Source organism: Thalia democratica, chromosome 4 (genome assembly GCF_965202585.1).
Source record: "Thalia democratica chromosome 4, ktThaDemo2.hap1.1, whole genome shotgun sequence".
Classification (NCBI taxonomy): Eukaryota; Metazoa; Chordata; class Thaliacea; order Salpida; family Salpidae; genus Thalia; species Thalia democratica.
The window spans coordinates 34,798,538-34,810,082 of NC_139168.1; the positions used below are offsets into that span (position 1 = coordinate 34,798,538).

General features: G+C 27.5%; 1 protein-coding gene across 4 annotated transcripts in view; it reads left to right on the forward strand.

Annotated features, from left to right (window-relative positions):
* Window positions 1-5,950, forward strand: part of LOC145835254 (VPS10 domain-containing receptor SorCS1-like) — a 42,212-nt gene extending 36,262 nt beyond the window's left edge. The window contains exons 20-28 of one of the 4 annotated variants that reach the window (XM_082942822.1): window positions 145-305; window positions 898-1,039; window positions 2,389-2,513; window positions 2,805-2,960; window positions 3,114-3,216; window positions 3,613-3,657; window positions 4,104-4,203; window positions 4,594-4,724; window positions 5,277-5,950. In XM_082942822.1, the coding sequence (XP_082798948.1) occupies window positions 145-305; window positions 898-1,039; window positions 2,389-2,513; window positions 2,805-2,960; window positions 3,114-3,216; window positions 3,613-3,657; window positions 4,104-4,203; window positions 4,594-4,724; window positions 5,277-5,317 (1,004 nt within the window). In that variant the 3' untranslated portion in view covers window positions 5,318-5,950. The remainder of the gene's footprint in view (window positions 1-144; window positions 306-897; window positions 1,040-2,388; window positions 2,514-2,804; window positions 2,961-3,113; window positions 3,217-3,612; window positions 3,658-4,103; window positions 4,204-4,593; window positions 4,725-5,276) is intronic. The other 3 variants (XM_082942823.1, XM_082942825.1, XM_082942826.1) reach the window with 3 other exon arrangements.
* The last annotated feature ends 5,595 nt before the right edge of the window (window positions 5,951-11,545 follow it).

The window sequence follows — 11,545 nt, forward strand, 5'->3', positions numbered from 1 at the left end:
TAAATTTTTTTTGTTTAATATCAGAACGTATTTAACTAATTTTTCTAAATAATAACAAAGTATTTGCTATCCACACATGAAACTCAGCTTCTGCTAGTTTCATACAAACCACCCACCGTCGAGTAACATCAACAAAAATTTCAGATCCAATAGAAAAAGCGACGATTTTCGCGCCGCCGCTGGTGCAAGTCAACGAGGACTTCACCGTCTACGGAAAGCTGCAGAGCAGTTTTGGATTAGGTGACTCCCCTCACTTCCTGGGACCCATAACCTACGAGTGGCTTCACACCGGAGCCTCCGCCACCGTAAGCTTGTTTTTTTTATGTTGTTTATAACTATTTTTTGTTCAAGTGCTTTTGATAAAAAATAACTAGGAATTTCAAGCGTCTTTATTGAAAACCTGGCGGAATAATCGTACGTTTTCCCACACAAAATAATTGCATTATTTGATAGTTTCAATGCTTCGCTGCGCACTTATACGAGCTTATAAATTACAATGATCTTTATCACCACCAAGAGCTGAAAATTTTATTACATCTTTCAGTTGTTTCGAAACTTTTTTTTTGTATACTTGTTTAAAACTTGTGTAAATAGCTCTTGTTAAATTTTAAATGAAGTGCTTTATATCATATAAAAACCCTTAAAGTTAAGTTTTTTTTGTAAAGGTATACTTAATGGTTCGCAAGTTTTTAAGTATTTCTTGGTAGCTAATATTGTTGACTTAAAAATACATAATAGGTCTTTTTTTACACTTAAAGACAAAACAATCATAAATGACGTAAAGTAAAAAACAACGTGTTCGTAGAAAAAGAATGAAACTTATCTCTGCCTGAACGCTTCAACTGTTTTAAACATGTTTCTCACCAACCTTGCTTACAAAAACCGTATTTTTCGAAGGTATTGAACGAAGGGGGCTTGTACGAGTCGAACGCTTCCCAGCACAGCTACAAACACGCCAAGGTCGGCTTGTTCAACATTCAGATGACCGCCAGAAACCAGGTGAGCGCCAAAACCAAGGACGCCCACGTCGACGTGCTGGGTAAGTTGTTTCAAGTTTTTTTTCCTTAGATTTTATGTCTTAACTGTAGTAGCTCAATGACAGGTAATAAATAACTGAAATAAATTTGTTTAAGTGCCAAAATTTGTTCCAAAATTATCTCAATTTTTACAAGCAAAGTGCAAGAACCTGCTACCCAGGTACGCACTTCCCAGGTACGCACTTTTTAGCCGAAAACCGCTGTGTTCAACATGGAATTAATGTATTGCTTTGAAAATAAAAAACAAACCTTGAAGTAGTGATACAAAATAACTAGAAATAAATTATACTTCAGTAAATTAAAATAAATTTAAACTATAGAAACTTTGAAATAAGTTATGAGCTTACAATTTGTACATTAAATCCAATACTTATTGTTTTAAATTTGCATATCCTTTGATTAAAACATAGGAATATAAAATATTTAAAAGGTCAAATTAAATCAAATAAACGGAAATACTAAAAAGTGCAATTAACATTTACATACCCCATGATTGCAACATCAATGTAAAAAGCGATATTAATGAAAATAAAGAGTATTGCAATTGAGACTTATTTAGAACTAGAGTCTTTTGAAAACATATCTGTTAGTGTCGCTTGCTGTTTGGGTTTAGCAGACTCTTTTTGTTGGTTTTTTTACTAATTTTATAACCCTAAACTAGCCTTTTTGAATAAACACAATTTAATTTAAGTATGATTAATGTTTTCATAAATATTTAAAACAAAAAATTAACATAATTATATGTACTATGTAAATTTCAAAGGTAAAGGAAATACAAGATAGATTAAAAAACTTTGTGAGTTGAATAAAAATTATACACGTATAAATACATATATAAAAAATACACTCAAGACTTTTTATACACTTTAAACAAACATGGTGAAAGATATATTTTAGGGGATTTGTTACAATAGCCATTTGTGAATTTTAGTGGCTTTTAATGTGTTTGTGTTAGGCTCAGTGTAGGTAATAAAAGACCGAAATTTCCTAGGTACGCACTGCCGGTTGAGTACGCATTTTTGTGTTGTGTTCAAAGTGCATACCTAGGTGAAAGGTTACTGTATTTAACTTTCTTTTTGACAGTTGCTTTTTTTAGTGATAGCTGATTTAAATAAATTTAGTTTCTTATTAAAGCTTCGTAAACTTTTAATGTTTTCAGTTTTAAATATTTTACATAAAAATATACAATTTACTAAGTTTTAAATTTTCCTAAATTTGTTTATTAAAGCATTGATTACATTATAAATAAATTGGTTTTTTTATATAAAGTGAATTTTTTTGATAATAGTAATATCTTATTTAAACAATAAATAATGTATTTACTCATCTAAACTTTCGATCTTTACTTTAGAGTGCGTACACAAAGTGGAATTAGAAGTAACAGGGAAAAATATTTCTTCTGAAAATTACGACATGTCTGAGTTCGATTCGCAATGGTGGATCGATGTAGAGCGAATTTTCCATGCTAATTTACAAGTAAGCGTAACAAGCATAAAAACTAATAACTAAAGTTTTTCTTAGTAAAAAAATATTTTTTACCAAAGCATAAGTTTAAACAAAGAGTTGATTTTAGCTCCTACCGCACAACAATAGTTTCATTAACTTTAATTTATTTAACAGCTGAGTAAGTTGATAAGATAAAAAGTTCACGTTTATTAGTTTTAAATAGGCTTCAACCGTCATAGATCATTAGAAGCGGTTTATTCGAAAAACTGCTAAATTTCTGCCAGGTTAACATTTCCATTTAAATCAACTAATTTACAACAGATGCTGTCTTCGGACGAGCTGAAGAGGCTGATTGTGGCGACGAAGTACGACGTTTACGAGAACAGTCACGTGTTCGTGCCGCCCGTCTTCCCCCTCAAACCGCAGCTTCTGTTCACCTCCAAGGCGGGCGACATCTCTTGCGAGCACCTCCAGCTGGTAACTGAGTTGTCGTGAAATCGCACGACATTTTTTTTATCCTTGTTTATTGTTTTTTTTTTTTTAGTTAATAAATTTACGGTAAAAACAACATGTGCTGCAATATTTTGTCAAACCTAATTTCTATTTAAAAGTGAATTTATTAATTTTCAGATATCGACGGAGTACAGCAGAATGTTAAGCTCGTCCATATGCATGGTTCTCGGCACGCCCTCAAACGGAAACATTAAAATGTGCGCAAATTCCAACTATCAAGGTAGAAATTTCTATATTGTAGAAAACTTTCTAGTTTTTATCAGTTTCTTCTGATCGTTTTAAAATTCAAATTTAAATATGTTGTTTGTAAAACGTTTAAGCTTTCAGCAATAGAAAGCTAATTTTGTTTTCGTAATTTACACTGCATTATTTCACACTACTTAAACAGTTTTTACTGGATGTTAATTAGTATTAGATTTGTTAACTTACGTTTACGTTTAGTTAAGCATCTCTACATAATAGCAACAGCTATTTAGCTTTCATTGGTGTAATTACCATTGTTATATTGCTAGAAAGCAAATAACATACCAGTAGCAATTAACTTATTCGCATACCTGTTCTTTCAATTATGTTCTTCGCTCAGCTAATTGCTAAAAACCTGTTTTCAAACATTCAGCTGCAAAAATTCCAGAAGGAAAAACAAATGATATAGCTAAAAGAGGTATATAGAAATCATTCGTTTTGCATGCGCTTTGTCGATTTGAAATTTTTAGTTGATGTTTTCTTTAAAGAACCTTTTTTTTTAATTATTCAAAAGAACTTTTAAATTCAGATGTTTTACGCTTCTTTGATTTAATTTTACGTTTGCTTGCAAAGTAGTCATAGAAGTCTAAAGTTTTTCTTCCAATTTTGCACTTATTTGAAACTCTAAAAAATTTGCATATGTTTTAGTTTTATTTTTTATGTATCACTGCTTTGTTGTTCATTGGGCTGCGAATGTTGTTATCTTGGTGTGTAGGTTTAGATTATTGAATACACGTTGGAAATTTGTGTTTTTCGTTTCCAAACTATTGCAAAACCCATAATGTTATAGCATACTATTTAAAGCTGTTTACAGTCTAAAATATATAATCCCACTTTGAATTATATACTTTAATTATTTATCAGCAGAACAAAGTTCACTTAGCGGAGGGGTTATTTTCCTGATAATCATGATAGTTCTGGCTGTGGTTCTTGTTGGAATGATTCTTTATAAAAGAAATGGAGGGTTAGTTGCTACATTCTTCAGTAATTTTAATACTTAAACTTACCTTTTGGTTGCTGAACTATCAATATTTGTACAGTTAGCATAGAAATATTCGTATTGTACTTTTTTTTATTTTAAACAATACAAGTATGTTATTAAATCATGGTAACTTTGTTTTTTTTATTGGATTGATACTTTAAAATTAAAGTTGTTTAGTAAAATAGTTTTTATAATCACAAACTTTTAAATCAAAAATACTTTTCTATGATATACAAAACTAAGTAGGCTTATATAATTTAATTTTACTTTGTAACAACTTTGCATTTTTTTAGATATAAATATTTTCACAAAAATAAATATTAAAAAAGTTTTTTTAAGTAAAATATATAACTTAAAATTTTAAACTTTTAGGTCGATAGATTGCAGTCCAGTCACCTACTTGTTGGTACCCCGCGCCCATGGTAACAATATTGTGCGTAACCATGGTGACAGAGACCCCATTGTTGACTCGGTTGATGAGTTTATTGATGACGAGTTTCAAGGTTAGTGCTGTTTTTTTTTCAGTATTAACCACAATCAATCTACTTAATTGCAAGGCGATCTTTTTAGTAGAGGCATTAAAACATAAAATTAGTTTTTTGAGTAAGTTAAATAGAATTGTATAAATTCTCTTTATGTTTTGTATATGTATTTTTTTTAGATGTGAAGCTTAAAAGTATAATTTAAAATTATAAAAGTTTCATTTAATCTGTAGCCTTGGCACAGGTATTTTAAAAAGCTCCTAAAAATGTTTTTAGTTGTTTTGTACTTAATATCTTTGTTCTACATAGTATTCTTTGTCTCAATTTTACTTTGAAAAAAACGAACTAATCTTTAATTTAAAAAAAACTTTTGAGTTTTCACAATAACATAAATAAACATTTAAATATCTGTAACTACAAAACCATAAAAATGTTTTGAATTACTACAATAATTTTTATACGAGCCTTATTGAATTTCTAAAAATAAAAAAATTGACAATATAAGTATCTGCAACTACAAATCCATTAAATTATTTTCAATGTTCGCAAAAACTTACAAACTTTTACCTACAGACGGAGGAAGGGGAACTCTGGAGTTTACGACGGTCGGGTGATTACCCTCTGGAGAAACTGGAAAGCAGCACCGTGTAAAGAGGGAAGAAAAACAGAGCAAAAAGATCAGCGCCGAAATTTTCACCTCATTTCGTTCGTCTAGTTCCTTTTTTTTTCCTGTAAGATAAGAAGCCGTCCTTTCGCAGGAACTTTTCTGTTTTCGAAAGAATCTATCTCATATACAAGGGTCATGATCATTGACATTTTTTTTCTCTTACAAACGTGCCTTTTAAACTGAGTAAATATTTTCTTTGTTTTTATGTTAAATTATGTATTTATTTGAAATCTATAAGATTATTCCATTTTTCTTTTCGCTTGAATACTTTACACGTTTTATTTTTTAAATGTTTTTTACTGTTTTGGATTAAGGAGATTAACTTTTCTGTTTGTTGTAAAGTTTTTGATCAAAGTATTGAAAGTTTTGAAATATAATATTATCTGTAAAATTAATTATAATTTTTCTTAATGAACATAAGTTGCTGTTTCTACTCACTTGAAAATTCATGTAAAAACTTAAGTTTTAATCTATTTTAACTTTTTAACTTAACTCCATGTATTATTTAAACTTAAACTAATTCATTAAAACAATTTTTTATAATATATTATGTTTACGCAATTTTACTTCTAAGCAATATAACCTATTTAGATTAACCTTTAAAATGTTTTTATAATCAAAGCTTAAGTAAAGTTCTAATAATTGTTTTCACTTGTTATATCATATAGATTAATTTATTACTTTTTTTTTCATACTGTTTTTGTTTGAAACTTATTGTAATAAATGATCACATTTTTTAACGTTTAAATGTTTATATTTTCAATTTGGATAATTTTAAACAACATAGTTTGCCTGTTTCAACCTTATAACGAACATTCTCAACTTTCTTCAATTCTAAATCTGCAAACTTATACAATTAAAATAGTCATACTTTTATCAATAATTTGGTTGCTTTATCTGCTAGGTCGAAAACAAATTTTATTTAAACTTCTTAACTTTGTACTGGGTGTGGGCAAAATTTCTAGTTAGCGGGCATTTTTACCATATAAGAATTTTGAAAAGCCGGATTTCTTTAATTTCCGCCTGTTATGAAAAGCTATATAAAATAAATTAGAAATAATATGTATGAAATTAAAATTGTAATAAAATGATAATTTAACAACCGCTATTGTTTACTATTAATAGTATAAAGAACACATAAAATCAGCTCTATTTCATTTGTTTTCCACAAGTTGTTTTCAAGCTAAAAAAAGTCGCAAGCAAGAGATATACTTCGTTTAGCAAACGTTGCTAGCCCCTTCTACAATAATAAAAAAACATAATGGTTTACTAAAACTCACTTAGATAAACTTACATATTCTTATAAAACAAACTTTCTAGTTGCACCTATTTGTAGTAGACATAGTAATCAAATCGTGTGTAAAAGAACGTAAAACAAAAAATATACCTTTTCATATAAAACATGTTATTAACTCTATGATGCGTAACCTTAAGACTAAACTCTTCTACAGTTATCAAATATGTAATGCTAACAAAAACACAAGCAACTATTTATCACTTGGAAGTGCATTTGAGAAGTTAAAACTGTCTTAAAATAAGTTTAAAAAACCCAGGAATAAAGACGAAAATAGATATATAAAAAACTAATGAAATAGTCAAGCAAAAAATTTAGACAAAATTGTGAACATTGTTTGCCCGTTTTAACTAGTTTGTTTGTTTCATGTAGTCAATTGTTGAAAAAAATCACTTTTTAAATTACTGAGTACAATTTAAGCCAGGGGTCGGCAGTCTTTTGGTATTTGCGGGTCAAATTTATAGGGTAAAGATATTCGCGGCCAGCGCTTTATTCTTATTCTTCATTTCCGATTCCAGAATGTTTATTAATTGCGTGTAGGCAACTTAATAGTTATGGATAAGTCAACAGTGTGGAAGTAGAATTGGATATAAGAAAAAAAGATTTACATAAATCAGGGTTGCCAAAAAACCTGGAATTTGAGGAGTTTGAAATAAAAACTGGAATTTTTAAACTATTTATACTTATAAAGCACTATATAGTTATTTGTCTTAACTAGAAAAGATTGCTCGATTTACTGAAATGTGAAGAGCTTATTTAAATCAGTTTATTATATTATTATACTTAAAAAGTATGTCTTTAGTTGAAACCTGGTAGTAAATAAAGTACTTAATTTGCACATTATTATTTACATATAAAGTAAAGAATTTCATTATTTACAAAAAGTCTATCTTAATGATTAAAAAAATACTGTACCATTAATTTTCTTTATTGAAAAACACATTTAAAGTTTACAGTGTCTTTTTAATTTTTTAGTACTACTTTTGGTATTTTTTTTACCTCAAGTTTAATTTTATACTAAAGATAGACCAAAAACTTGTTTTTTAATCTGGAAAAAAATAAGAAAAAAAAAACATTTGGCAACTCTGTCAAATTTACTAAGTCAAAAGAAATAAAGATTATAGTTGAAAACCCTGCATTTGAAATAAACTTTACCTAAACCTCAATTAAACCAACACAGAAAACCAAACAATAAAATCAACCATGTCAACTCAAATTATAATCACCCACTAGTAATTCTCCAAGAAATTTACACAGAAAACCAAACAATAAAATCAACCATGTCAACTCAAATTATAATCACCCACTAGTAATTCTCCAAGAAATTTAAAAGATTTTAGAAAACAGACTTACTAAAATTTAAGCAGCAGCAAATTATTTGACATCGTAAAAAAAGGAATATAATGATGCTTAAAGAATAAATAGCTAAAACCACGATTATACAAAAGGAAATAACAAAATTTAAAAATTATAAAATAAAATGCTTGTGGTTTAACCAACCATACGGCAGTTTAGTTAAAACAAATGTGGAGAACAAAGTGTCAAAAATCATCAGAAAAATTTTAATAAAGAAAACAGTCTAAACAAGTTTATTAATAGAAACTGCAGAAAACTAGGCTACAGCTGTATGCCTGATATTGAGATGATTACAAAAGTCATAACAGAAAACTAATGAACATAGAAAAATCACCAAAAGAATTAAATAACTAATAAAACTGTACTTCCAACAAAATAAACAAGATAATTTCATCACATAACACAACAGTTAACTGCAAACAAACCTTAAAATAAGAACTACAATCAATACGTCTGTTTAACACAATTTTCACTGTAACTGATTGATAAAATTGAGTCACTTGTAACTGAGTGACAGAATTTTGAAACTAAGAAAGGAAAAAATATTTTGTTAGGAAATAATATTCATAAGTAACAAAAAATCAAAATGTTTGAAAAATTGTATAATTTTTTTTAATAAATCTAAAATTAAATTTAAGTTTGAACTGAAAGTTACCTTCTAGAAAGTAGGTATGATAATGAAAAAAAATTAATCATATTTTTTATGAAAAGAGATAAGTTACTATAAATCAGAATTATTTAATTTAAAAATATCGGAATTCAAACTGTCTTTAAGTTTCGTCGTATAATCGATTATCCTGGACCCCAAAAGTCGCTCATTTATCACGTAAATTAACGTTATTCAATTGTTATTTCTTTAATCTTTTTTGAAAATCATGTTTAATTTATAAATAACGTAGCCAACTAAATGCACTATAGAAAATGTAATTCTTAAACATGTGCCTAAATATTTAAACCAACTTAATTTGTATAAAAATTAAACAATAAGATGTGCTGTAACTTTTTTATTAACAAGGTTCAGAATTAAATGCTAATTTGAAATTTGTTTAGTTATTTCTAAATTACAAGTAACGATTTCATAATATTTAAGTTTCTCAAATTGTCCTTTAGGTATGTCAATTATTTTTTGTAATATTTTTGTGTTTTTCTTTATTGATATATTTATACTGCTTATTTTCAAATTAAAAAAAAGTTGTAATAATACTAAAACAATAACTATTATAAAAACTTATCAAGCGAAAAATCTAATGAAAAAAATCAATATATGGTAACTCAATACTAAATCTTGCAAAATAAATGCTACTGTGGCACGGTCTAGGGCAGTGATCGCCAACCTGGGCAGCTAGCAAAATTTGACCAAAAAGAAAAAAGCTGCGGCCAGCGATTTAGCTAAAATCATAGTTTCCTATACTTTAAAAAAAAGTTTTAATGGTAAAAACTGACAATGAATTATTTTTAACAGAGAAATTATATCTACTAGTGCTTTTTTATGGCTTATTATCTTATTTTTGTATTTTAAACCAATATTTTATAACAATTACTGAAATTGTTTTACATAAATAAAGCCCTTTTTTTTTGTTTACGGTACGGCCTGCCAGCACTGTTTTCTAAAAGAATTGACCTGCGACTTATAAAAGGCTGTATCATGTTGATTGCAGTTTAAAAATACAATTTCTAGAATAAGTATTAATCTTTTTATTAGCTGTCTGTATAAAAGTTTGTAACAAATGTTTTGATAACTAATTATAGTAACAATTAAAATACTTACATTGAAGAAGCTTACAATTTTCTAGAAAAAGTAACTTATGTTTTACTATCAGATATATTAGACCATTTTCCTCTTTATATTGGACTAAAAATTGCAGTTTAAATTTAAATAACTCTAAGAACAAAAATAAATATATTCAAGCTTTTTCAAAAATTAACACCAATTAGTTTCAACTGATGCTTCTCATATTCTCAACAAACAACAAACAGACAAAAATATTAAATCTAAAAACTTTTTTAACACCAAATTTTATTACTTAATAGACAAAATTAATGATATTACTGACCAAAATGTTCCAACTAAAAAAATTCTAAAGCTAAATTAAAATTAAAATCTAAACCCTGGATAACAAAAGAAAAATTAAAATCCATAAAAAAAAACAAGCAATATAAAAGTTTTGCAAAATTAATTTTATTAACCCAGTTAAACTGAAAAAATACAAAAAATATAGAAATAAACTTAGAAAAACCATAACAAGTTCTAAAAAACCATACTATGAAAACATGCTAGAAAATTCTAATAAAACAGAATACATCTAAAATTTGAAAAGTTATAAATAACGTCACTAATAGACAAAAAAAAGACAGTTGTTTTCCACTTAGGGCTTGATTTAAATAAAAAATCTTATACAAAACCAATAGATATAGTAAACAAACTAAACACTCATCTTTCTAACACTGGAAAGCAGACCTCAACAATAATAGATAACCCCCTAGGTTTAATGACAACCTGCGAAATGCTGGTAATTTTTTTTTGGTTTGATGTTACAGAAACTCAACAGTGCTTAAATCATCTAGATCATTATCAGATCCAGAAACTGCAAGCTTTCCTTCAGTTACTGTTGAAGCTGCCCAGGATATTGGTTCTTTCATTCTAGCAACTTCTGTCCCGTTACATTTTTTAGTTCCAAATTGTTTACAAGAGTTGTTACAATTCTGAAATGTTGTGTACGACTCGATAACCGAAAGGTTCCTTTGTACAGCAGGTCCTTAAACCAAACTTTTTGAGCGCTTTTTTTATCGTTCAATAAACAATAATAGTTGTTTATAGCAACTTCCTAGCAAAAATATTTATCCATAAATGCACTAACACAGTAATTTTCACGATAACCATATGTATATCAGCCACTTTTTTCCATTTTTTAGTAATAAACGAGTAACTATCAATAGGTTCAAGAGCTAATCTATTGCAATACCCATCTATAATATAGACTGTATCTTTAATACAAACAGCATTAAATACAAAATGAATTAAAAACAAATAAACTTATTTTAAATATAGTAATTAATACTATTGTTAAGAATCAACTAGTTATTTATATTAAATAAAACAATTAAGAAGTATGTACAGTAAAAATTTTGTTTTAATTTAGGCGTTGTTTGTTATCATTACTTAAATTTTAGACTATTTTCAACTATTTTTTTTTTACAAAATTTATTTTACTCTTTCACTAACTAAGAAATCTCTATAGTTATACACTTTTTTATTTAGTTAATTAAATTTGTAACTAATTAAAAAAAAGTTAAAGAAAAAAAACTTTGTACTTTTCACTTTTAGCAACTTCATAATTAAAATACTTAATAAAAACATCCCGAAAAAATTGCTAAGTAATTAACTATTTTTACCTTTTAACTTACTCAATTGTTAATTTTATTTACTTTATATGGAAAACTACTCAATTTAAATTACAAACAGCTCTTTTCAATAATATAACTATAATACACTATTTAAATTGATTTGTTACCTGGTTTATTTTT